The sequence below is a fragment of the Lonchura striata genome, chromosome 12, assembly GCF_050655825.1.
Source record: "Lonchura striata isolate lonStrDom1 chromosome 12, ASM5065582v1, whole genome shotgun sequence".
In the NCBI taxonomy this organism is placed as follows: domain Eukaryota; kingdom Metazoa; phylum Chordata; class Aves; order Passeriformes; family Estrildidae; genus Lonchura; species Lonchura striata.
Genome location: NC_140714.1, coordinates 11,251,209 through 11,278,541, shown reverse-complemented (window position 1 = coordinate 11,278,541; position 27,333 = coordinate 11,251,209). Strand labels below are relative to the sequence as shown.

Below are 27,333 nucleotides of genomic sequence, written 5' to 3'. Positions count from 1 at the left end.
AAAGAAAGGGTGTAATCCTTGAAGAAAGCAAGTAAAAAATGAGTTAGTGCTTCACTCACCTGTTCTATGAGGTCTGTATACACTGCTTGGAAGCCACAAAGTGCAGAGCCAGTCCTTGGCCTGAGTAAGGGAAATTAAGGAGTCCACAGAGCCCTTTCAAAATAAAACCCGTGCTGATGTTGTCAGTCAGTAACAAAGAAACCAAGAAACCACAGCCAGAGCAGATATAGTGAAATAGACTATTTTATTGCTGCACACGTGCTTACACATTTCTTCTTAAATATAATGTTGCTCTAGTAAATTTTACAATCTTCTTGATTCAGCAAGTGGGTAGTAGTAAATAAAAAGGACAAAGACAACAAAACACAGAAAGGACACTGGCAACAGAAGAAAAATCAGAAGGTTTTTATTTTGTGATAAAATTATTTGCAGCAAGAACAAAGTGAATTCAAATTTAAGTTTTGTCCTGGCTCATCTTAATTACAGAGCTTGCCTGCATGCTGACCATCTGCTTATGCAATGCTTTTGGATAGCCCTATTTTGCCAAAAGGGATGGGGGAGAGTTAAAGGATCCCGAGTAATTGGACAATCTGACAGGCCTCACAGATGTGACCACTAAGTGCACACACACAGATGAGGCATTTGCCTGGAAGCCCACGTGGACTTGCACTGCTGGGGAGGCAGATCAAAAGGCCACGCTGACCTTTTCTCCCACATGTATGACTGCAGCCTCACTTGCTCCACACTTAAGGACGCAGGAATGGAATTATTCAAGAGCAGCCATATGGAAAATGCTTCCCAGCACTGCTGCTCCCTCTCTGCCTCCCTCCTGCTTTGCCCACTGCCAGTGTCCTTTTGCTTTAGCAGCTGAGGCATCTGCAGAGAAAAGCATTAGCACATTCCTTGGTAATCCTGCTTCTGCATCTTGCTCAGTACAAGCAGAAGGCAAAGGCCACGTCCTGTTCTCTGGTGGCTCTGTGCAAGCCTCGTGGGCTGTCACAACCACTGCTGTGGAAAGCCAACTGCTAAGATGTCAGAAGCGGAATTTCTGCTGGAGGAGGAGAAGAGATATGATAAATTAAACATCCTGCTTATGTTCAGTGTTATCTTCAGCTATATACATAGGAGAACTAAACCAACTGAGTTAAGCTGCTGGTTTCTGTAGCAGATTTTCATGAGCCTGACACTCCACTCAGGAAGAAAACAAGCAGCTCTCCTTTCACCCTTCTTTCTCCAAAATACATGGGACTTCATGTTAAAGCTTCCTCGATAGCCCTTCACCCTCCCCGAGTTCATGGAGATATCTTCATCAGTTGTGCTGGGCTCTTTGGTGGTCCTGTCAAAGACACACTGAGCTTAGAAGTGGACATGGAGGTACATTCCACAAATCATAGAAAAAATGCACAACTCCTCTCCATGTCCCAAACAGAAGCATACACCTGCTGCTTCCTGCTTCCATGCAGCAACACACTCCTGTGGAGGGACACATCCTCCATCCTCATCCTAATATGACTGCAGGAAACAAACCACAACTCCTTGCACTTCTTCACAAGGGTTTCAAACAGAATTGAAGTACACGCTGCTTGAATAGCCCTGCCACCACCATCCCCTGCCCCAGAGACTTGATCTGCAAGAGACACCACTTAAACCCAGATGACAAACTGCACAAGCATCTAAGGGTTCAATTATATCAATGAACCTCATCCCTGCTCCCCCCACCCCAGCTCTATCCACAGCTTCTGTTAAGTGCAACTCAATCCTGACACATGATTTTGCCAAGGTTTGGCTTTCCCCAAGCACAGTGGCCAAAGCCCAGAGTCCCCTCCTCACAACTGAGTGCAGCCTGCTTAGTGCAGGTGGTGCCCAGAACAGGCAGTGAGGCTGCAGCTCCCACTTGCTGTGGGGTATCAGTCTCTCACCTGGTGAGATTAGCAAAGAAAAAAACCATCCTCCCAATACATCCACGCCTGAAGCAAGTCCCTGCCAAACCCCAGATGTCCTAACCCCTTAGCCATAAGAGGCACCACCACCATTACAGAAAACAACACCCTGGAAGCTGCAGGGGATCTTTGCCCAGTTCTCACATCACATAATAAAACCACACCTGGCACAGTATATATTTCAAGCTCTTGCCTCAGGAAGTGACCAAAATGATTGTATGAGGTGGTCACACCAGCCCAGTGCCTGTGCATGTGCTTCACTCAACGCTTCTTCTCCCTCCCAAAGCACAGCATGGGAAAGTATACCCAGCCTGTACCCTGGAGACTCTCCCAACACACCCTCCCAGAGACACACAGCTCCAAGGACAGCCAATTTGGCAAGGCAAGGTTATGCAGGGTTATCACCTGCTGATTAGTGCCGAGGAGAAGGAACACCATTACCCTCATTAAGAATCCAAGCAGACAACATGAGATAACATGACCTACTGCAAAATACAGATTCAAAAACATTCATTAGTACAGACAGTGAATTTCCTGGAGAACAATGAAGCTACAAGGCTCAAGGCTGAACAAAGCCAGAAGGTCATGGAGTGGGACAGCAGCCCCATGAGAGACCCAAAAGGTCCCTTTCCTTTTTAAAGATTTCCAGTGATCCCTCTTCCCGGACCCACCAGCAAGTCAGCCTTGCTCTACCATAATGGACAAAAATAAAGGGAAAAGTGCTGTTTCCAAGAAGAAGGTGTTTCTGTCCCCTCTTAAAAATGGCTGCTCTTCCTTCTTTTGTGCATTGAAAGCTACTGCTTTCTAAGAATGGAAGGATTCTGGTCTCTACTGTATTCTCAAAGATGCTAGTTCAGAAAGCAAAGCTTTTAAATTCTGAGCACCTCAAAGCAATGAAAAGCTAGGGAAGACCTGGAAATCACTTTTTTGTTTTCATCTAAGTACTAAAATAGCAGGTGAAGACAGTGCCTTCCACATAGCAAAGTACCTCTCTGTCCCTGTTAGGGAAGCACTGCCCAGTTCTGCCATTCTTATAATGCTGACAGTGACAGTGCTGACCTCCTTTCCCATACACTTATTAAGACTTTAATCCAGTTTTCTTCCTCTGCTGCTGGTAATTCAACAAATATTCTGGCATAAGCCAGTTTTCAAAGTGTGATACTGAACCACAGAATGGGATGGTTTCTAACCCCAGGCAGTAGGAAGTCCCCAGAACAGCTCCCTCACCATTCCCAACAGCTCAGTCTCCTCTCCACAGTGTATTGTACAAAGGAGCAGCTACTGACTTTAGGCTGAGCTTTGGGAGCTACTTCTGAAAAGAGAAACAAAAAAACAAAGTAAAACCAAACACAAACCAGAAATGCAAATGTCCAGACACAAATAAATTAAAAAGAAACCATGCCTGAAGGTGGATGGGAAGGAGGACAAAGAATGGGAAGTGAGACATTCAGACTCAGATGTTCTTGCACTCCGAGCCAATGCAGTGAGGGCTGTGCAGACTGTGTATGACAGGCAGGGTTTGCACACATCAGCACTCGAGCCCTATACTGGCCAGGAGGTTTTCTAGAGCTTCAAGTTTCTGGTTGGCTTCCTCAATGGCACTGTAAGTCTGCACATTGCTGGTGATGTGGAAGCGGATGTCATCGACCAGAGGGATGGAGTCCGTCTCCTGCCGCTCCTCCACGGCCTCTGCGTTCTCCTTCACAGCAGCTGCAAACTCCTCCAACTCCACCAGCTGGACCAGAAGGACAAGAGAACCATTAGGAACACAAGAGGACAGGTAAAGAGATGGAGCTGCTCTGCTCTGCACTCAACCTGACACAATTGGGTCACCCATGAATGATTCTGCACCAGGTTCCCCAGGAATGTGTGGTGAGCTGAGGAGTGAGAGGCAGCTTCCATCTGTCTACTCTACTGAACTGTGCCTGGGCACAGCAGGTTTCTGAGCTCTGATCTGCTACCACACTGCCAAAATCTCTCCCTGCTGCCATCAGTGCATCTCCACAGGATGCTGGCAACCACTGATGTCTGAACATCAGCTGGGGTGACTCTGTCTGTGCCAACACCCTTAAGAAGAAACACTGTCAATTCGGGGTTCAAGGACTCTCACTCAAGCTAGAGAATGGGGAACACACAAGCAAAGCCCTACCCTGATCATTACTTGGAATATTCAGCATCTTTTAAATCCTTTTTCAGAACCCAGAACCTGGGTACATGCTGATGTGTATGTAATTCTCAAGCTATACACTGAACAAATTAACAGCCCCAGAACTATTTCCTTCATTGTTTTCCCACACCAAAAATAATTTCACACCTTTCAAGCTGCAGGTGAAAATGTTACATTCCCATGTGAAATGCACAAACCATTTATAAAGATCTGTCTTAGCACAAAAACTCTTCATAGGTTCTAGTTTATCCTTCCATATGGCAACTTTCTCCACGAGTCCTGAGACTAAGCTATAATCACTCAGGTTAACACTTAAATTGAGCCCCATAAAGAAAGCTTCAGTGTTAAATTTATTACTTCTTGCTGTTTGACAGCAAATTATCCACTGAGCAAACCCCTACTATTTCATTTGTCATCCTGGAGGAGATTAGAGGGCACACTGATTTTTCCTATCTAGAGAACTATGCCAGGAAGAATTTCCCCCAACAAACACTAAAAAGCATTTCCTGCACAGAGCTCCCCTACTCACCCCTTTGGCTTCTCCAGGCTGCAGCTGGTGTATTGAGGCAACACCATGGCTACTTGGGCACAGTGGCTGAAAGTTCAGTGAAAATCACCTGCCCCTGGTACTTGGAAAACATTTTGGGCAGCTTTTTCACCCCACATTCCACAAAGATGTGCTAGCCAGGGACCAAAATCTGGCTTATTGTGGTGACATCAGGTATTGCCACACTCCTCCTCCTCTGTCCTAACCTACCATGTGCCTTGCTACTTAAATGCTGCTCATTTCTTGGAAGCACATTAATCCATAGAGGACAACCATTAACTACAGACCAAAGTACAACCATTCAGTCTGTTGCGTCTATGGCTCAGATACACGGGCACAGGTGGTCACTGCCACGGGGAGTGTTTCAGTACCTTCTCGATGATCTTGGCCATGTACTCAGTGCACTGGTCCTCTAGTCGGGTCAGCTGGAACAGCTTTGCAATCCTCCAGATGCTGATGATGTTGTCCTCGTCGAGGATCTGCGCCAGGGTCCTGCCGCAGAGGCGCTTGAGCCCGGGCAGCAGGTACATGTCTGCCACACACAGCACGTCGTAGGCGTTCTCTGGAGACAGCTGCAGTGCAGGGCGAGTTACTGCCCACTCCAAGCACACTGCCTGCCACTGGCACACTAACGTGCTGTTTGGCACTTCACTGCATAAGTGCTGACTGTGGAGAGACAGGAGCTCTGGCTTTCAGTGTCTCCCACCCAGTTAGCACAGAGGAATTTGAAGTGCAGCAGAGAGTTTCTCATGCTGCAGGTAATCCCTCTAGCTAAGCACAGGGCAGTGCTGAAACACCCAAGTGCACCTGGCTGCTAAAAAATGTTCAGTGTGACAGTGGCAGCTTACTTTTACCAGACATACTTCCAAAAGACAAACAGATGAGGCTGGCAGGACAGAGAACTTTGTCCCCACATTCTTCCTCCAATTTTATACTGCTGGACTCGCATTTTGTGAAAAATATGCAAAACTCTCTTTAAGAGCCAGCACAACCTCCCTGGAATGGGGGGTACACTCAAGGACAGAAAATTGAACACAAAATAAAATGCAAGTGAGGCCCAACTGGGTAAGAACATATTTTGCACATCAAATACTAGAGGAGCTCTAACATGCCTTCAGAATGGACTAAATTAATGGACCAGATGCTCAAACTTAAACTATTGTGAATGGGCTTTAACATTTTAAGGCTCTTGAACAAGAGAACCACCTTCTCATTTCTTTCCTGGGTACTTGGAAGTGATGTCAGGATAAAAAAACCCTGTAGATAAAGCTGGAGACACCACCTCCAGCTTCACTCAGCCTCTTCCCCTTGGCCAGGCAAATCCTATTTTTGTCAGCCATCTGCATCACTAACCTGGAACTAGAGTCTCTGTTCCTGCTAATGTGAGCTGCAAAGAGCTCAGTTACCCACATCCATTCTAACAGTGGATCTGCAGGACACTGCATGCCCTAGCTGTGGAGGAGGCAAGGGCCCTTGCACTTAGAGACAAAGCCACACTGGTCTGGATGGAAGAATGATAACTGCTGCATCCTGGTCCACTCTCCTGATAACCAGTGAGCAGCAAACACACACTGCTGTGCACATCTATACGTGTAGTTACTCACTCTGACAACTACAACAACTGATTTTTTTCTTCCTTCACAGCTGTCCGCACCTGTGTTTGGAGAGACAGTTCCCAGCAAGTGACCCAGCTGTTTAACACCCTGCAGCAGCTGGGCAGAAGAATGCAAGATGCAGGAGAGCCATGCCACAAGGGCTATTCATGCACATCGGATAGATAACAAAGCCCTTGGGATTATCAATCAAGTGCTGCTTTGTCCCTTCATAAGTTGTGGAAACCTCAGGAGTTGTAGGTGTTAGAGCCAGCAGTATTAATGGCTGCAGCTCCCAACTGCTTCATCAAGGACAAACCTGGCAAATGTTCCTCTAAGAATGGCCCTCGAGCCTACACAAGGACTCCGATCAGCAACTTATCTTTGTGCCTGGAACCCTTTATGTCCTCTGCACTTTTCCCCATAACTGCAAACACTGCCACTTATTGCATGGCAGAGAGACACCATAAAACCTTTGCAAAGAAAAACATGGAATTGAGAGTGCTGACACTTGGCTGGAGAAACACAGGACAGGGAGAACACTACACGTGTAAATGTGGAACTTGAGCTATATTCCTGTCTTCCTAACCATTTTTTCTGGTAGTTTCTCATGACAGGTGAACTCTCTGCAGAAGCTCACATCTTGGCTACTCAGTTTGAAATGCAATCTATGCACCATTCTGCACATGAAACATATGAGTAAGATCCTTTTAACTCCTACGGATTGTTGTTGGTCTATCCTCCTGACCCAAACCAGACAGAGCAGCTGAGGCACCCCTTGGAAAGGAATAGCTGCTAGGGAAACATTCTTCCTGTGAATCATCACGAGGCAGGCAGGCAGACTGGGGAAGTGCAAAAGAACAGGGTCAGGCTGCAGTGCAAGGGAACAGGGTCAGGAGGATCTTCAAGCAGCTTCTTTCCCTCTCAGCCTTTCAGAAAGTGGCTGAGGCAAGACTGCAGGCAAGTGAAGGATCAGCTCTCTGGTATATCAGTAGCAATCCTGCCCTTCTGCCTGCCCAAACACATCCCTCCTCACTGCTACCTGCAGCTGAACAGATCAGCAGAAACAAGGTCACAGCTGTGTGCACTCACTGGATGTGACACCTAACCTGAAGCACAAACATTGCTTGGGGGAAGTGACACTGGCAGGTGCAGCAGCATCTCCATTCACTGCCCTGATGCCAGAATGTGTTCTGGGATCTTGCAGAGAAACCTGCTGAAAGCATTTGCCACAAAACCAAAGCAGGAAGCTAATTAAACGCTAGGATTTGCTGCATCTTCCATTAGGCTGAAAACTAAGTGGGTTAGGGCTATTTTGTTACTGCCTGCAATACTGAGCACAGCAAGGCACTGGTCTCACAGTGGAACATTTGCCCACCCCAGTAATAAATAACAGCAGAAATAATTACTTGCTACAAATGGAAAAGTAGGCTATGAGTAAGGTTATTTGCCAAGAGTAAATAAGCAGAATCTCTCAACCTATCCAAATCTCCAAATGTGTTCAATCTGCCATCTACTGGCAGATGCTTTTGTTATCTTTACACAGAGCCCAAGAGGGAAAGCTGCAAAACCCTGTATTTATCCTGTCAATAAACAGCATGCAGCCTAATTTCCAGATTTTATTGTGGGATAAAAGACTACAGATTTGCTTCCTGAACATCATGCACATGACCTACAACCCTGCCTGGCTAACAGCATACCTCAGTATGTGGATTCCTGAGACAAAAGTGAAGTAGCAGAGTAGGTCAGTGAAATTTAAGAATATACACACACACCCTGCTCCAGATTTAGAAAAATACTGCTGAAAACACCTCAGAGCTCACCAGCACAGAAGGAAGGACCAATGGCTGGTCTCACCTCTGTATCATCACTGTAGATGTAGTAGAGGACCCGGATGAAGATGTCTTCTGAGATGTTGTGCAGAGTCACCACAGGGATGCTGGGCTGTGTCTGTAGCTCCTCACTCTCACTGAAATGATCTTCAAGAAGGGCTTTGAAATAATCACTGCGACCACAGAAAAATGCCTGGAGAAGAATGAAAAACCAAAACACTGACATCTTCCTTACTGCATGAAACCAAAGGGCACTACCAACCAGCTGTCAGAGCAGCTCAAAGGTATTTCAGAAGTTCAGACTCTGTAACTTTGATTTTCCCTACATTTTGAAACTGCATATCCAATATTTTTCCAGACCTTATTCTACCCATGCCTACCCTCAGAACCACAAACACAAAAGGTAAACTCAAGAGATTCTAAATTAGCATGGCACTGGGGCAGGACCTTGAGTTTAGGTTGGATCTCAAAATTCATTCTTACTGCTTCTCACCTACAGATCAAACATTCCTCTTTCCAGACACTGAACTCATGAGCCAGCAGCAGCAGATTTTGCAGCTGTGAGTACTGTAGCTGAGTTTATAAATTTATCTCCACACCTCTGCAAGAAAGGCAGGCCTTGCTGCTTTGTTAAATGCTTTAAATGCAGTTTTCCAGCTGAATCAATGCTGCTGTTGCAGAGTATATCCAGCATACAAGTGGGGACACAAGTAGACTAGATTAATGGCAAAAAGGGAGGAGAAGGAAATACAGCACAAGCACATACCTTATGGCACAAGAAGTTGTAATCTTCCACACGGAAACACACATCGGGACAGCTGTTGAAGTTGTCAGTGCTGTCAAATGGCAACTCCCCAAAACCAACCTAGGAAGAGACACCAGAAAACCCTTCCTTTTACATTCCTGCTTTAAACACATTCAGGGTCCCAAGTTCAGTTCAGTGCTATGTTTTCCCAGAAAATGCCATCCCTCTGTTTCCTCAGCACAGTGCTGAACATCAGAGATGCTCTGAACACAGATTCCAATGCCAGGAAATGAAGAACTTGCACTCCTTATAAGAGACACTCCTGGTACAAGTTACAGCTGCCTCCTTTCCTGACTCTCCATACACTTTTGAAAAGTGTTTCTCTGCCATTTAACAAGGCAGATAACCAGGTGGAGGTGAAGTTTACTTCATGCAGTAGGTATCATAAGCATACTGGAGCTTAGGACCAGCCTTTTACTGGGTACATGTAACAACATATAGATTACATCCATGTATACACCAGTTTCAAATCGCTTGGCTACAATTATTCCCTCACTTGAATAATCCAACATTGCTAGAGCACATTTTAGATTTTTTATTTGATTTGCAGCCAAAGATAGTGTTGCTGCAATATTAATACTCAAGCAAATTATTTTAACAACACACCTCCACCCAATCCCACATGCCAACAATGACAGCACACACCAAAAAAAAAAAAAAAAAAAGGCCTGTTTGCCTTATGTTATTTTAAAGTGATACTTCCAAATATTTTCCCTTTCACCTTATTCTGTATAGAGTGTAATTCAATTGTGAAAAAAAAAAAAAGTTTATATTCACAGTCACGTAGCCAAGACAATCTCAAAGTTTCCCCTGGTTCTTGCTTTCCATAAATATTTCCCTGAGGTATCTAGGATAAGCAGTTTATTCCTGCTGTCTTTCATCCAAGAAAATTACATCCCAAGTTTGCACCCAGGAAAACCCTGGGCTGAATATAAAGATTGGACTCACAATAGCAGACTGTCCATTTCCAACCCACCTGCCTCCAACAGGGCTTCCAGCTCTACTGAGGAGCCAGATGACTCCTCCCTCCTGAGCTGAACACAGACACAGACTGGAACACACTGGGTGGGAGCTCTCAGCCTGGCTCAGTGGGGTTTCTCACAAAACATGTTCTTGGATGTGGCAAGGCATCAAGCTGGCAAAAGCTCACACCACCACTGACCATGGCAATCTGGACCCATCCACCATGCTCTTTGTCCACAGCAACACTTGGCAGCTTCTGATTCCTAATCACAGGAGAAGCCCAGTGATGTAAGTCATGCACAAGGATGTTGCAGTAATGCCTGCTCTCCATAGCACCTCCTTCCTGCAGTTATGCTCCACTGGGCAACTCCTGTTCAAGAAGAGATGCAGCAGTTCAAAGAATGTTGCCCACCTGATCTATCACCTGTTTTTCATATAGCTACAATACAAAGGGCAATGGTTGCAACACAAAGGGCACCACCTCATCAAAATGAGATTAAATTGTCCCATTTGTAGATGCCCCAGGCTGCTATTTTACTGTTATCTGTGTCTTATATGTCAAGGCTTTGGTCCTTGGTCCATGGTCTGGGGATCTGCAGCCTCACACTGTGGCAGTGTGTTACAAACACCCATCATGATGCAACTGCCCACTTTGTTTGCCTTGCTGTTCTCCCCACCCTATGCCCACAGCTTCCATGTCCTCTCCGACAAATTCTGACAGAAATCCGAAGATTACAGATTTGCAGGCACATCACAGGTAAAACAAACCTAGAAACAAACTTTGACAAGATGCCGCTCTGTGGCACAAGAATTTTAATTGAGATAAATGCCACATCTCCTACGTTGCATTCTTTCTTTGCTCGCTTTTCATTGTCCAAAGGTAAATCTCTAAAATGAGTCTATCCCTCTGGGAAGGGTATTGGAGTGTTATTTGTCTCAGAGTTGTCTTCTGAATTATAAATTCCTCTGGGCTCAATTTCTTGCTTCTAGCCTTGCCTGGTCCCCACTGTGCTGCTCAGGTTTACAAGGTTATTTTCAATTCCTACTACAAAAGCAGGTTTATGTCTTTGTTTCTCCTATTCAGCATAAAGTGGCTTTGCAGAATTTTCCCTTTTACTCCCCTTTCAAGTCTCTACTACTTCTACTCTCCTCCCTTTGTCATGCCTGAGGAATCTAATCTCCTTTTCAGGATCTTCCTTCAGAAAATTGGCTTATTCCTCCCACCACCCCTATTCATACAACCTCCTTCCCAGGCCTCTGTCCAGGCAAAGCACAGCTGCCAAAGTCAAGTATTCTGCTCAAGGACCACAATACAGTCCAGCGTACAAGGTGCAAACACATTCACAGTAACTCAATCACCATATAGAAATACTCTGAATACTCTCACTATCCACCACCACACATGGAAGACCAAGTCTTTGCTGCTGCAAATTTCCTGTTAGAGCTTAAATAGAAATGTTGCTGGAGGCAAAAACATAGAAAACAAATCAATGGCAGCAATTTGTACCTTGGCCAGATTATCTCAGCAAGAAAATTGTAAATAAATTACAAGACAAAACACAGGGGTTGGTGATTGAAGAGAAGATTAGCGGCTGACAACCAGATGCAAGTGGATTGGATACAAAAAAACCCTAAATTGGAAACATGTTGTAAATATTTCAGTTCATCTGCCTCTGCCAAAAGGGCAAAGCAAAGCACAGGAGCCACTGCCTTAGACAAGCAACAGCATACAGATGAAGACAGACAAGAAGAACCCATCTACTTGTTTCAAACTGTTCTTCCTATGCATGACAAGACCTAGTTTTACCCCCAGAGTGGAAAATGGTCTCTTTTTTTCAGGTACACCACATATCGATATGGCTGGAAAGAACAGTATTTATTTCATGGCAAACTCTGATCCTTTAAGTCTGATTTCATCTTGGTTTGGAACATTAGATCTCAGTTAAAAGGTAACTGAAAAACAGTTACAAGGAAACCATGGGGCTACAGGGTCATATACTGGAAGCCCTGGAGTCTGTAACTGGCAGACATGAAATGAAGAACCAGGCAGACAGTGGGAAGCCACATGGTTTTTTACAGTTGCCTGGCTTTTCGTGGTATTTTACTTAAATCCGTCACTGCTAAATTTTATCGCAACAAACTGAGGAAACAGCTGTTGTGGACAGAAAAATCCTGGCCATTACTACTTAAAAAAAAAAAACAAAACAGGGACAACAACCATAATTGTAAATGGAAACACTGCGGGGGGGAAAGGCTTTCAAGCACAAATAGGAAAGAGAAACAAGGTACCAGAATTATAAATGTGTTTGAGAATTCAAAGAATAAATAGTTCTCAGTCTAGGAAATAATAATGAGCTATAATTGGATATCAAACATCCATTATTTTTTAGTTGTATAAGATACCACTAACCATGAAATTGAAATGCACAGAATTTCATACATCATCCAAGTATCAAAGACATTACATGCAAATTATTTGTTTATATTGAAACAGAGCGCTGAATACATCCCCATTTCATATAATATGACATTACATGACATGCAGCAGCTCAAAATGTTTCTTGCCAAATTCTGGAAATGCTGGCTTTTATCCAGAAGAAAAAATAACCTATTTTGTTCTGCATAGGCTGGACAAAAAAAAAAAAAGTATGCTTCTTTTCAAAACACAGATGTCTGTGTGTGACTATTCACTTGTTCCTGACATTTTAGGTTACACAGTTTGTATCCTATTCCTTGAATGGCAGCAAACTCTGCAAGAATGAGGACGTGCAATGCCTCTGTCCCAGAACAAAGACACCCAATTCATAGAATTTAACAATTTGGAAATATTAGAGTAAGAGATAAATTGCAAACAAAAAGGAACAAAAAAAATACCTAGAGAGAGAAAAATGGGAATCTTTTAGAATTTTTCAGGCTTAAACAGAGGACCCACATGTGTGCATGGCACACAAATTCCCTAGTGAGCAAGTGTGTATGCTCATGTCCTCTTCACCTGTACAGCTGTAATAACTCTAATGCTGCCTTCATTCCAATCTATGAACACAGCAAGAACACCACAGCTCACAATCCACAGCACTGTCAGATGATTACACTATTCCAATTTCTTCCTTCCAGCTCCTATTCTACATGAAAGAATTAAGAAGGAAAGTGTTTCTAACTTTAGAAGAACAACTTAACAGGATTTTTCCATCAAGGTCTGGAAGCAAGCAATCAAATAGGAAATATTCTTTTTATTTGTAAAGTGACTTAAAATATATGTAAATCTCACTATTTTGGGGCCCATGATCCACTTTTTAATTCCTGGGGAGGTAATCTGAAGCTTACTAATAGTATCACCTCCTTTTAAAGCCTGCAAACATACAGAAAAGCATACTGAAAGCCACAAAAAAAGTACAGTTATTTGGAAGAGGCAGGTTACACAGGAAAGACTTCTGAACTGGTAGTTGTAAACTTGACAGAGAAAAAAACTCCCTCTATAGTAAAATATATCTGAAAATAGCCAGCTTATAAAGGTAAGAAACCTTATTCATGTACACACACACACTCTGCACCAGGCAGGTTTATTTGGCAGGGAACAGAAGGAGAAAAGGCAATAAAACTTTGCTATATCACTCAGTCATACAACCTCTGGGCACAGCAGCCACCTAAAATGAGTCCACATTATTAAATACAGTGGTTGGTATAAAAAAAGAGGACCAAAAAAGGGCATACATAAGACCAAAATGAATCTGCTGATATTACAGAAAACACCAAATGCAGAAAGAATGAAGACAACTAATAGTTATCCTGTTCTGCAAGTGGGAGAGAAGATCCACATAGATGATCCTAACTAAGAATATAATGGTATTTTAACATAGTCATCATCAACCGTGGGGGCTATTTCTGAGGGACAAGACATAGCTGGGAGAAGCAGATCTACTGCCAGTCAAGTTAAATTCTCTTCAGAGGGACTCACATTTCTGCTGGAAATATTTTCAGGGTTTGGAAGCATCTCTGCATTGCAGTGTGTCAGTTCCTAGCAAGAAAGCCCAGTAAGCGATCCTTCACCTATTTATCTCTTGGGGTACCAATGCCTGCTGCTACAATATTTTTAATTCTCAAGGATGGCAAAGAGAAGAGCTGAAGGCCTTGTCCTATGGTATTCAATGGGGAAATCCCCACCAACCACACAGAAAGGGTTTTATTTACCAAGATCCCTGCTGAGGGGAATATCCAAGGGGAAAGACCAGCACCGACAGCCTCATTACACAATTTTACAGCATTTCCAAGCCATAAAAGCCTTCCAGCATTTGGAGCACCAGGAAACAAGCAAGCACTAAGTCTGTACAGCAGTGATGTGACTGGAGACAAGTGAGCAGCTATCCCAGCCCAGAGAGCCCACGAGGAGTAGAAGTGCTCCGTACCCGCAGTTCAGCTGGCAGGGCGCAGTCTGCCAGGAGAGCCAGATCCTCCTGCAGCCGGCAGTTACCTGTGGGCTCAATCGTCAGCACTTTCACACAGGTCCCCGGCTTGGAAGAGACTGGAAGAAGCAAAAAAACAAAAGAGCAGAGATTCCTGAATTCCTCTACAAACATTCTCTCTCATTCAGATAAAAGACATGCCAGGAAACCCAGTATTATTGCTGTTCAGCTTTTACTGCAAAACACACACAATTCTTCTATTCTATGCACACACACATTCAGCACCCCTCAGTGCAGCCTGTGAGCAGGGCTAGAAAGGGATGCATGTATTCCTGTCTTTCCTCAAACCTCCACTTAATTCCTTATGCTGAAATATCAAAACTGTGGGAAACAGTGTTGTCACAAGCATATTTTAGGCCCAACTTGCTCTTTGGAATCCATGTCATCAATTACATTTAAGGACCATGGATCAGGCTGCCCTGATCCCTGTAGAAGCCACTCACACACTGCTTTCCCCAGTTATCCCTAGAGCTAACAGTGTCATCTAAGGTAAAGGCCATGGCAGGGGGTTTTTAAAATTAATCTGCTTCCATGCCTTTCTGCTCTGTCACGTGTTTTCACTGGCTCCCACTTCAGCTGTGCCATCCTGACTTCATTGCAAGGAACAAAGGGATTTATTCTTGCTTAGCCAGTAAGTTCAGCAGGTATGAGTCTGCCCTCTACTCCCTAAATCATAAAGACCCCAAAGCACCCAGACTCCTGTATGTGCCTGACCTAAGCATCACTACCATCAAAGAGCTCAAACAGACCATTCAGAGACAGCCTTTTTCAGACCTAGAGTGTCTTTCCATCTTGTCTTATCAGCCTACACAATAAAACAGCCCATTAAAGGCAAAGCAAAATACATGATCATACTTTAGCCGTCTTGCTGTGACCAAAGTTGTTGTGGAGCCCGCAGAAGCCAACCCTAACTTCAAAAGAGTGGCAGCCCAAAGCAGACCCACTATGATACCATGCTACTGTCAGCACAGCCTTTCTTGTTTCTGGCTACCTTGCTCTATCACCTGAGGTTTGTTCCCAGGTCAGCATGGTTTGGGGGAAGAACTAGAGCATGCAAGACATTCAAGAGTCCCTGGCATACAAGGAGGCATGTGAAAAAAGATAGAGCACCACTGGAAAATGCAAAGTTGTGTTGAGGAAATCTTAAGATACTGTTGGGAGCCAGAAAGACAGAGTTAACTCCAAAGAATTCAGAAGAATTTCTGACAGGTATGATTCACCACATTAAAACCCCTCACAGGTGAATCACGCCACCTTGAGACCTCATTTCTCCTGACATTTTGTACAGTATTACATGAGCTCCATCAGATGACTCCATTGGGTCGTGGGCGAAACAAGACCACGATGTGCCACAAAACAAGATCTCCACCCCCTCCTCCACATCACTGCTGCACCCTTCAAATATGCCACCACTGTACCTCTCCATAAGATTTCTGGAAAGGAAAGGATAATCTACCAGTACAACATGATTACTACACACAAAGCTCACCAGCAAGGAGACAGGCTGCCCTACAAGCATTAAATGCTACCCTCAGATAGACGACTTCCAGGGTAAATAAGCTAAAAGGAAGCCTGGTACCAACACAAACCAGACTGAGTGCATTTTCTCAGAAAGCACTGATCAGTTACACACCAGCATGAGAGAAGGAAATTTCTTACTTTGCAATTAGAAATTTTTCACGGCATAGAGAAACATTTGTATTTCTGTAGTACTTATTGTAACAATCACCGGGTCAGGCTCTCTAAGTGCTAATGGACTCAGCAAGTTTAAAGTAGCAGTCAAGGCAAAGAGCTCTTCTCTTGGGATCCACAGAGCATCTGTGCACTTTCCCAGTGACACAAAAGAACAGTGCTTTTTCTGAGAAGCAAATCTATTCAGACACTGCATCTCAAATCCAAGGGCACAGCATTCAGTTATCACACAGAAAGCCTTCCTAACAGAGGCAACAAAAATCAAAGCTGTAAAATAGGAATAAGCCAGCAAGGAGCAGGGACCATGAAAGAGGAATGCAAGAAAGATGAATGGAGGGGCTTCCAAAAAGGGCAACATAAACAATGCAAGGAGCTGAAGGGAATAAGCAAATTGTGGCTGAGGCTCAGACTGAGTTTCTTCCCAGTCTAGCACAGCTGTATAGCAGTGAACACCACCTACCAGTGTACCAGCTGCCTTGGCTTTCCTGCTCAATACTTCTTTGCAGTCTGAGCCAATGTACCACAAAACATAACAGCCACAAATAAACCACACTAAACTCCCAAAACCTTCACAGTGTTCACATTCAGATTCATCTTTGTCACAATGACATAATCAGCTATAAACACGGATTCTGCATATCCATTATCTTTGCTACAATGGTAAGCATCTCAAACCTTGCTCTTACCCTTTTTGGCCTAAAACTTGCTGAAGTAACTGCAGAACATTTATTTTCTAACACATGCACTTCTATGGGAAGGGTTATGGCTTAAACTGGACAAATTGTTTGAGCTCTTCTGAACACTGCAATAATTTTTTTCTTTTATAGCCACAAAAGGGAAAACAGGCAAGCATTCACACCCAAATATATCTCAGGTGCAACAGAAGGCACTGTGTCATCCTCGTCCTCTACTACTGTCTGTGCATGCCAAGATAGTTAAGTGCTTTGGAGATACTGTTTAACTCTAGATAATGAGATTGCAGACACTGCAATTATCCAGTGGGGCTGCAGAAGCTGGAGCTCATCTTGTTTTCTTGTTTCAATATCATAACACAGATGTAACACATGACCCTGCTCTGCAAACCTGAATCAGATGTCTGTTCCACAGCATGCACTTGAACAGGCAGAGGTTCCTAAAACACTCAAAGGAACAGACACACTTAGTCAAGTGCCAGACATTATGTGATCTAAGATCTTTCCAACTTCTATAACTCTTACATATATGCCTTTTTGCAGAATCAAATTTTCCTGGCTTCCACATGAGATTTAAGAAACAAACTTTTAACAGTTGTTCTATTTGTTTAAATCTGTCATAAATAAAAATAAAGACTACTACTTCCATCAGTGCTTTAAACCACCTATAGTCTTCTGTCAAGCCTTAAAATTAAAAAACTGTTCCCTCTCCAAAGAACAGAGAAGTTAAATTATTGGTCCAGTGCCATTGTATTTCCAAGAGGTGCTTTTATCTAGAGCTTCCAACTAACCTGAAACTTTACTTCATTATTTTCCATCTGAAAACCCACCAAGAAGTCAGCTGTTTTGCAGTTCACAGATTTAAGCACCTTCTTTTCCTTCCACAACATAATATGAAATTTTAACTAAATTAATTAAGATGGAATGTCTCAGCTAGACACTAGGAGAAAAAGACAAAAAGGAAAAAACGGATCTCTGGCATCTCATTGAATTACTCTGATATCACAAGATGACACAAAATAATTTTGTTACCTGATTTCTGAGTTGCTTTTATTTTATATTTGTTCACCACTCCCCTTTATCACCACTTATTTAATACAAACTGATACCTTACAGTTTTTGTAGATACCAAGAAATGCATTTCTAATCTCCTCAGGTCCAGGTTTACATTTGTGTTTACAGAGCAGAAGTAAGACCTGTGACACAGCTTCCACAAAGACTTACACCCTGCTCTACATGGGAACAGCTGTAGCATGGTAATCTTGTATCCCACCACCACCAAACAACTGCACATGTGTAAAGGGAGACCTGCACATGGTAATATCTTCCATGTGATTTGCAGATGAGGAATTTCTTGAGCCAGAAGCATTCTATCAATTATGTCCTGCAGCTTCAGGAGGCTGAATAATCACAACTTGTATTCAAAAGGAAAAAGTGGAACAGCTACACCCCTGCCTCTTAGATCAGGGAAGAAAATGCTATTGACACTAAACTATAGACTGCAGTATCTTCTCAAATGAAAATTAACTTGATTAAAGTAAAGAAGTCAGAGCACAGAATGAGAATCAGAAGCTTTCAGCCCAAAGGTTTTGTTATTTTTTCTGCTTCGTGACTAACGCCACTTGTGCTGCTCTGATTGCTCTTCACGTGTGCATTAGCTTGAGCTAAGGAGATGAATGATAAACTCCAACTGCTGGTCTTCATGCAATAAGCTTTGGATAACAAAAAGTCCTTAAATAGAGGATTGTTTCATTTAAGGTTTGGCACATCCATGTGTTACTAATATACACATGATTTCAGAAATACTTCTTTGCTTCTAAAAAAAGAGTTCTATCTCCCTCTGCACCCATTTTGGGCCAATTATCAAATATTTTACTTCGGTGAGGGGTCAGATAAATGCAGAAAATTACCTCTAACTGTATATATTTTATCCTTCTGGGGATTTAAACAAGCTCCATGTTGGAAGGCACTTCCCAATATATACTCCACCATGCTCAGTTGAATGTCTGTCAACTACAGCAAAGTCCTGCTGCCATGGCTGCTCTACTATAAAGAAAGCATTCAATATAAATTACAAACATGCATGTGCCAGAAACTACTACAGCTGCCCTACAGACAGGCAATGACTGAAAACTATCATGCAAACACGGAAATTCGAACAACAGAATAATTTTCTGGAAGTCCCAAGGACACCATGAAACATGTACCATCACACTTTCCTGTTTCTCCCTGAACGGGCACACAGGCACAGCAGAGACAACAGAAAGTCAAATGCTTACCAAATTCATAGACTTTTTTACATTTGGTCTCCAAATCATCGATGAGGTCCTGCAGCCGACACTGCTTGGCCAACCTCTTGCAATCACTGACATATTCTACATCAATATCCAGACGACCTGTCAAGAAGAAATGCAGTCAGCTCACTTAATCCACAGGATTTAGATGTAAAAATGGCAAAAAAAAAAAAATATTTGAAGACTTGATAGCACAGAAATTTAGTAATTAGATATACTGCCTCACTTTTCAGCATGCACTTACAACTCAGTCCCAGAAGCTAAGAATTGGTATTCCACCACCACATACCACTTAAATCAATAACAGTTTGGCATTTAATTTACATTTCCACTCTCCAGGGTTTACTCTAATAGCTTCATTCAAGGGACCAAAGACCAAACAGGCTATAAAAAACATATCCAATTCTCTCAGAAAATCAAAAAACAGCAACACAACAGCAGCAGGCATGAAAGCCACCACTGAATATCTGGCTTTGGGTAAGAATAGACTTTAGGCTCACAAGTTTTCTTCCCAGAATCTTTTACAATCACTGAAAATGTGGCAAGGGACATTTCTGAACACACTGTATTAGAAAGGAAGAGCCTTGAAGAAAATGTTAATTTCTGGCGCCACCTCCTGGCCTGAGCATTCAGCATTTAGCATGACTACAACACAACACCGGGTATTTTCATAGAAGGTTTAATATCAACTTCTGTTAAAAAAAAATACTAGAAAGTAGTCAAAGCATTCAGCACACATTGCTCAGGTCTGCCAAACTGAAAATGTCCTACATGGGAAACTGGCTTTTCACCACCTTATGAAGCTGTTACACCAGATGACAGATTTTCCTTCCTTAAGTTAAAAATACAGTCTCCAAATCCATCCAACCAATCAACCTAAGCTGATTTTGGTTTTAATTGACTGTATAATTACTGGCAGGACAACAACTGGCAAAAGGTACAATCTTGGAAGGGCTGATGATTGCTCACATTCTCCCTTTCTGCCAGCAGAGAGGATTTATTGGCAACTCAAGCACCCAAACACTGCTGAGTGCAAGCCTGTGCCTCTCAGTGTAGAGAGACAGCAGCCCACCAACCATGTAAACAAACACCAGAGGGCAAGGTCATTTACCTGTGTATAGATACTGCAGAAGAGCACCAAAGGCTGCTGGGTTAATCTAAAATAAAACAAGAGAAAGATACATTTGGAATCACCATTAATTTAACAATAAGTTAGAAACATGATCCTGAACAACTAAGGAAAAAACCCTTTAAGTAAGAACACACACATGATGATTTCCTTGCTCCTCACACAACTAATGCTGTCACTCCACCTGGCTTACACAGCTCCTTACTGTTTCAACTGATAATAATCCCTCAAATACCTCAGGGCACACGACCTGACTAATGGAGGAATTCAAGAGACATGGTTATAATATAGGCTTTGCAAAATCCACGTTTTCACCGATCATAAGCATTTCCACATCTTCCTAATTCCAGAGGAAAGATGTTCTTGTACAAGAAGAGAGGAGAGCGGTGTTCTGAGAAGCTGGAATTACGTTTGTCACAAGAGGATTTGCACTGCCAGAGTCAAGTTACAGAAATGTGTGCCAGAGTACTGGTGGTTAATGGATGGAAGGCACTTATGGCCTATTTAGTTCTTGCTGGAAAGGCAACAAAAGGGACTCAATTAGTGCCAATTATGGAGGTGATGTCTTCACCACAGACCACCTGTCCACCAGGAATTAGACAGACTTAACTCATCCCAGAGAGGGGTCGTAATGCAGCTGGCAGATGGTAACAGCTACATGCTACTGCAATTAAGATATGTTTGAGTCCATGACAGAGGGAACAAAGGGAAGGTATGTAATCTGCAGCTTTTTGTTATCTGAAAAAGATGCAATTTTACTGCATAAAGTGCCCCCACAAGCCCTTCTCCTCAACTAGGGCCATTCTGAGCCTCAGGAGCTATTCACTGTGGAAGTTAACCCTCAAACTCGCTTTCCTCACCCAGCTGGAACAGCAAAAGAAAGGAAAGAACTGGAAGCACAGCCTTGCTCACCAGTGGGTGCTTCAACACTATCATGTTTTTCCCCTTCCATTTGGTCTCAAACATCTCTGCAAAGTAGGCACTGCGAGCACTGAGGATGCAGCGGTGGGCACAGAAGGATTTGCCATGGACGATGAAAACAATGTCACTCTGGTAACCCTGCTCCAGCAATCTGTGAGGAACAGAGAGAAGGGAAACTCATTGCAGGATGAAAAAGGAAAGAATGGAGTAATGCTAGTGGAGAACATGGTACAATTAGGTCTAAAGGAACAAATACCCATGGGCATTGCAGTCTCTCCCTGCCTAGCAGGAAGGCCAGCATGGGGCTGGTGTTTCATATACTGGAGTGGGGTGCCTCACTCCCTTCCATAACTCAAAGAAGTTTTGTTAGTGCAACAGGGAAGCTGGAGAATGAAATCTTCCTGTCTTAGGTGAACACCAGGAACAGATTTTAAAGTGGAACTAGATGCTGCCAAGAACATCTTCAAAAGCTAATACTGCTTTTAAATTGTCAGATGTCAAAAAAAAAAAAAAAAAACCTGCAAAATGACACAGTTTCAAAAAGAACTACTCTGCTACAAAGATGCACCTTTCCTGCTCTCTGGGCACTGTCAATGCTCACACTTTAATCATGTAACAAACAGGAGAGAACTTCATGCCATCCACCCTCAGAAGAAGGAAGGATGTACAGGCATGAAATGCAGGCAATTACCACATCAGAGGTGAAGCCTCGCTTATGGCCTGCCTGCCTGCCCATACCTACATTCTTCAAAAGGAAAAAAACAAAACTGCTAGTTTGAGAGTTTGCAGCAATCACCACCAGTGTTTGTGTTTCTAATGCCCATTACTCCCTCCATATATATCCTCACAAACATCCTCAAGAGGTCAAATCAGGTGGACGTCAAGCATCATACTCCTAGAGAGCTGGACTGGTGCATGGAAAGGTGTGGAGTCACACACAGATGTTGTCAGAGTCCTGAATGCTAATCTCAATCTCCTGCCACTAGCACACCCTTCCAAGTGTCTTGCCTCAAACCAAACAGAAGCATTAGGTTTTTACTTTTTTCCTCCCATCTGTTGCCCCTTGTTTCAATTTTAACACAAGGTAGGTCTGCTTGAATGAGAAGCAGAAACCAGCACATTTTAGCTTTCATGTATGCTCAATCCTGCACCATCTGAGCCACAGTCACCAGAGCAGTAATAAATCACCCTGCAAAATTCTACTTCACTGGAACACAGAATCTGATTTTACTCCCATAAATGAGTTTCTTTCCTCCCCTCTTTTCCTACAGCCTCAGAAATTAGGACACTGTAGCACTGGGAAGAATGTCAGAATTTTTTTAGGATTTATTAACACTCCAGTTTCCAAAGAGAAAACAAAAAAAACCAAGGTTTTAACATTTGTAAGTCAGTCCAATGGGAAATAAAAAGGAAAAAAAAAAAACCCAACCCAGCAAGTCTGTAATAACATCAGAGTTACCAAGGAAGAGAAAAAGCAAGAAGAAAAGCTTGAAACTTATTCCTCTACTCCTGAACAAGTTAGGCTGCCACTCAAGCTCTAGTACAATGTGGGACAGGCAACTTTTAGAAGTATTTTAACAAATTTTAATAACCAAAAAGAAAGAACTGGACAACATCCTTGTGAATCAGTTTGAGACTTCTTAGAGTGCTCTGTTTCACAAATGAGAAACATTTTATCAGTGTTGAAAATTTCAGCTTGCAAGCTATAGTACCTTCAGGCCTGAAACTTAATTTCAGTTGACATACTAAAACCACTAAAACCACTAAAACCACTGTTGATGTGGTTTTAGTGATGTGATTTTGGTTTGACAGTCAAGGATGACAGCTTAGAGCTTCTGCATTATACAGACCAGCTTTCTGTTGTCTCTGGAGTCTGTGCCCAGCTCACTGGAGGCTATGCACTCACACACCTGGAGATGATCCCTTAGGGCACACTCCTTAGGAAGCTCCACATGCCCAGCAATGAGAGAGGGTACTGATCAGCTGCCTTCCAAAGCTGCCCTGAACAGGGAGCTCGAATATGCAGAAGAGCTCAGGAAGGCTGGTGGGATGCTCTGCCCATGCTGACGCCCTTACCGCTGCAGGAACACATCGTAGTAGTCCCTCTTCATGCACTTGGCTGTGATCTGTTTGTACTCCTTCAGCAGCCTCCGGATGGCATCGCTCAGAGCTCCGTACAAACAACGCTCTCCATCAAAAGTGTTTGCCTCACACTTTGCTCCTGTAAAACAGCCGCAGGCACAGACAGAGTTAGATCCTTCTCCAGTGTCCCCAAAATGGTCACTAAACAAGCATGACTTCTGTCTGCTGATATGTTTCACTGTGGTCCCCTCTGCTGATGAGCACATTGACAAAAACTGAGCTTCCCTCACACAGGTGTACTATCTAAAGCTCTCCCACAGACAAATCCCTTTCTGAGGAAGTCATGACTTGTTTAAACTGACCTGTGTAAAAAGCCTCTCAGCATGGCTCCAGTAGTGTTCTGGGAAGACAAATCTCACCGAATAAAGAGTGCAATCATTTCTTGAGCTATTAAGAACTCCTCCTAGAAAGTATTTCTGCTTTGTATAACTCTTTAGGTTAAAACCTGCTAGAAATTTGGAGGGCATTTGCATTTTCCTATTTAGAATTACACAAGAGATTGATTAAGATGCTAGGAATGAAGTAGAAAACCAAACCTTTTGAGATGTGACACTGCACTCTGGTTCCTCTGGCAAAACATTACCAGCGCCTAGGGGAATTTGGGTTCTAAGAACCAAATGGGGGAAGCACTTGGCCTGTAGAATTGGTCTCACTTTGTTTGAGATTAGCAAAATCCCTTTTAAGTCCTCTTACAAAGCCAGCCTATCAGTAGAGTACAATAAAATTTTACACAGACAATCCTTCCTATGAGGTACAACTCTTAGATCAGCATATTCCCAATACCACTGCACCCTCACAAAACACCAGCTGTGATTTTAGGAAGTCATTCTGCCTTGAGCCATCACAGACAGCTTCCCTTTCTGTGCATTTTCAAGATGTCAATCAATTCAAGAAATTGTAAGCAATTTCACGAAGCAAATTCAAGCAGCAAATGGCCTGCAAAAGAGTTCATGAAGACGTGTGCAAGGCTCCCTCTGTAGCCTGAGATAACTGATGAGATGGTTGGTTGTAACAGAAGAAGTTTCCACAAGGCACAGCTAGAAGGACATACAATCCCAATGGACCAGAGAAAGACACTGCACCCATAATTAGGAGGATGCTTTTGCTCACCATTGGCTAGAAGATAACGTACAAGCTCCTCGTGTCCACACAGACAGGCGTAATACCTGACAATAACGAGAGAAAGAAAATTAGAGATGCAGTAGGAAGCAAAATTCACTATTTTGGCACATCACCACACACAGATCACAGCACTGAGCATCCCTGAGAAGCTTGGGAGATGACTCCTCATAGGAGTGAGGAATTGCTATCAAACAGCACAGAAGCCTGATCCCAGCAACAGACTAAGCAGGATCTGTTCCCACCAATCCTAGGCATTGCAAGGAGATCTCAAGGTGCCAGTTCGGGTTCAGCCTCTTCTGTTGCACCACTAGCTGCCAAATCCATCCTCATTTTAATGGAGATCATTTCATGGGCACTCAGCAGTTCAGTGAATTCTCAAAAACACTCCTTGCTCTTTCTGTTGCCAGTCTGACTGTCACATGCTATGCCAATGAGGGAACAGCACCCACACTGATTGTACAGCAAATCCACCCCCCAAAGTTCTACTTCAATGAGTTTTGTTTTCTATTTCACAGTCTAAGCCTTTCATGATTCTCTTTCACAGGGACCTCAAATTGTCCTACAAATTAGGAGAATCTTGTAATGTACATTGCAGCAACCAAATGCTAGTCTACCTTTACTTTGGGAAGTTTTTCTGTACTCTAAATATATTACAGATGTCTAAATGTCCTTTGGAACTGTAACAAGCTCCCAGAACATCCCTTAGTACCTCCAGGGGGATTCCTCATGACCTACTACCAGACAGACTGTGATCCCACAGTCACCTGGCATTTTACTAAGCTTTCACCCAAAAAGACTTGCTAGAATGCCGTGGACATTGGTGGGGGAAGAGCCTAATCTAGCCAAGAACAGAGTGCTTAATCCAGGTAATTTGGTCACAAAACCCTGCTTGTCAGCATCACTACAGCAAGACCCAGTCAAAAGGGGAGAAAAAGACACACTTAGCACAGCACCCACAGGGAAGAGAAGCAGAACTACATAGCTGAAGCTCCAAAAAAGCAGAACCTGAGACATTTTGTAACAGTGCTCATGGCTGCTGATGCAGAGAAAGGAGCTCTGAAGGCCCTACCCCCCGCCCAGCCAGTGCTCCAGGCTGCAGCACTCACAGGGGTGTACTGTCCCACTTATCACGGACATTAATTTCCACATCTCGCTGTTCAAGAAGGTATCTGGAAGAAAAGGGAGAGAGCAAAGTTATAACTTCATGCAGCTACTCACTCAGTCACATTCTCCTCTTTCAGAAGATGTAACTTCCAGTTCATAGAGTAACTTCCAAAGGTATGACAGGATCTTGCACTGGACTTAGGGAACTGTCAGCTATGGCTGAAGCGGCATCAGCCAAATCTTCAACCCAAAGAATGGTGTTCTACAGCATGGCCTGGGAGCTCCCTTCAATTTTAAGTGGGAAAGAGGGCAATTTTAATGGGGAAGGAGGGCAATCAAATGCATCTCTAACAGGGTAGCAATCTCAAAAGAAGCCTGAGTACTTCTGCAGTACCTTCACACTCCCCAGCCTGGATACTTACAAATAAGTGGCCAATTTTATGAGGCTAGCACTGGACTCCCCTCCTGTTCATAGCTTTTCCTGACAAAAGCAGCATCAGTGTCACTCCAGACTGCTCTTAAATCTGCCACTTCCTTGTCCTGCATGTTTAGGCTGCATCCAATGCTGCTAACACTCCCTCTCTGATACCTCTAGAAGCCAGGCTTTGCCCTGCAGACTAATCTCCTACACAGCCTGGCTGTTGTTAGCGCCTGTACTACAACAGCCATGGGTAAAACTTCCTCTCAGCCTTCACAAAGACTCTCAAGTTTTGGTTTTTTATCACCCACCACGAATCCTCTCTTTCACTCCCTTCACCTAGGTTGTCTCAAACTTCAGACTCCTCTGAACATATTCACACATCAAGCAACTCAGCTCCTTTCTGCTCAGTCTCATGTGGTCAGTTTGTCCCCCCTGCTCTGACAGCACTCTCAGACTCTCCTTTCTCTACCATTACATCCATACGGGCCATCCTAAACCTCTGTAAGACTATCCCTCAGACCCCTCCTTCTGCAGTAAACTGCAATTTACTGCTTGCAATGATTTCATCTAACACAGTCACAACAGATAACAATGTTCTCCAGACCTTATCTATCTGCACACTTATCCTTCACCAGTAATCACCTTGAAACAGAGGTTGCTTTGATTATCTAACATATCACACATTAAGAGATGGAAGAATCAAGTAGGATAAAGGGATGAAGAACAGTTTTATATTCAAACCATGAGATGCAGGAAAAAAGCTTGTTGTAAACGCTGAACCCTGCATTCACCCTGCAGACAACAAACCCACCTGCCTCCTGATCCAAAATCACTGCAGTTAAGCTGTGCTGCTTTGAGATGAGCAAGGAAACTTGACCTGAAATTGTAGTATCCCCGTATTTCTCAGACATACTCCCACAGTCTACAGCACAAGTTGTCTAAACATTTCCATGACGACTGCGTCTCAGGGATCCAGCTTCCTACCAACGCAAATATCACTTCCAGCGGTAAAGAAGGAGCAGCTGGAGAGGAGCCTTGCGCAAGGGCATTTGCCACAGGCGGCACCCACACCCGGGAGCACGCAGTGACCGCCTGGCACTCGGACACCTGCGGGACCGGGCACACCCACCCGGCCTCAGCACCTGGCAAAGCCCCGCTGCACACACAGCGAACAAGCGGCGTTTATGTACGGGGCCGTCCCGGGGAGCCCCGAGGCTGTGGCAGCCGCCCTGGCGAGGCTGGGACGGGCTCCGGGGAACGCGCCCCGGCAGGCCCCGCTCGCCCGGTGACCAGGGCGGCCACAGCAGCGCCGGGTGCGAGGGACCCGCTCCCGGCCCGGCTCACCGCACGCGGCTCACGTCGCCCTTCTTGCAGCTGGTGAATAAGTCGCTGGTGTCCATGGCCGGGCGGGGCGGCGGCGCCGCATTGACGCGGGGAGCGGAGCAGCGGCCGGGCCGGGCCGAGGGGCAGCGGCGGCGGGGCGGGCACGGCGGGCGCTGTAAACACGGCG

General features: G+C 44.0%; 1 protein-coding gene across 4 annotated transcripts; it reads right to left on the bottom strand.

The window, feature by feature from the left end:
- Nucleotides 1–225: 225 nt before the first annotated feature.
- On the bottom strand, nucleotides 226–27,333 carry ABTB1 (ankyrin repeat and BTB domain containing 1). 4 transcript variants are annotated; one of them, XM_021532113.3, is made up of 12 exons: nucleotides 27,168–27,333; nucleotides 25,405–25,467; nucleotides 24,287–24,342; nucleotides 23,111–23,255; nucleotides 21,026–21,185; nucleotides 20,096–20,141; nucleotides 18,970–19,086; nucleotides 14,250–14,365; nucleotides 8,845–8,943; nucleotides 8,104–8,271; nucleotides 5,026–5,226; nucleotides 226–3,675 (listed from the first exon to the last, which is right to left on the bottom strand). In XM_021532113.3, the coding sequence occupies exons 1-12, from the start codon at nucleotides 27,221–27,223 to the stop codon at nucleotides 3,469–3,471; spliced, it is 1,434 nt and encodes a 477-aa protein (XP_021387788.1). In that variant the 5' UTR covers nucleotides 27,224–27,333; the 3' UTR covers nucleotides 226–3,468. The 4 variants fall into 4 exon arrangements, with proteins under 4 accessions (XP_021387788.1, XP_085446626.1, XP_085446627.1 ...); XM_085590500.1 differs by having other exon boundaries at nucleotides 25,368–25,467; nucleotides 27,168–27,326; XM_085590501.1 differs by lacking the exon at nucleotides 27,168–27,333 and adding an exon at nucleotides 26,635–27,071 and having other exon boundaries at nucleotides 8,070–8,271; nucleotides 25,368–25,467.

Excerpts from the sequence above, each read along its gene's own strand:
- ABTB1 (XM_085590499.1), bottom strand. The coding sequence starts at position 26,734 with ATGTCTGAGAAATACGGGGATACTACAATTTCAGGTCAAGTTTCCTTG. Across the intron at positions 24,343-25,367 it reads GAGCACTGGCTGGGCGGGGG|GTATTACGCCTGTCTGTGTG; the intron begins GTAGGGCCTTCA and ends CGTTATTGTCAG. Across the intron at positions 8,272-8,844 it reads ACAACTTCTTGTGCCATAAG|GCATTTTTCTGTGGTCGCAG; the intron begins GTATGTGCTTGT and ends ATTCTTCTCCAG.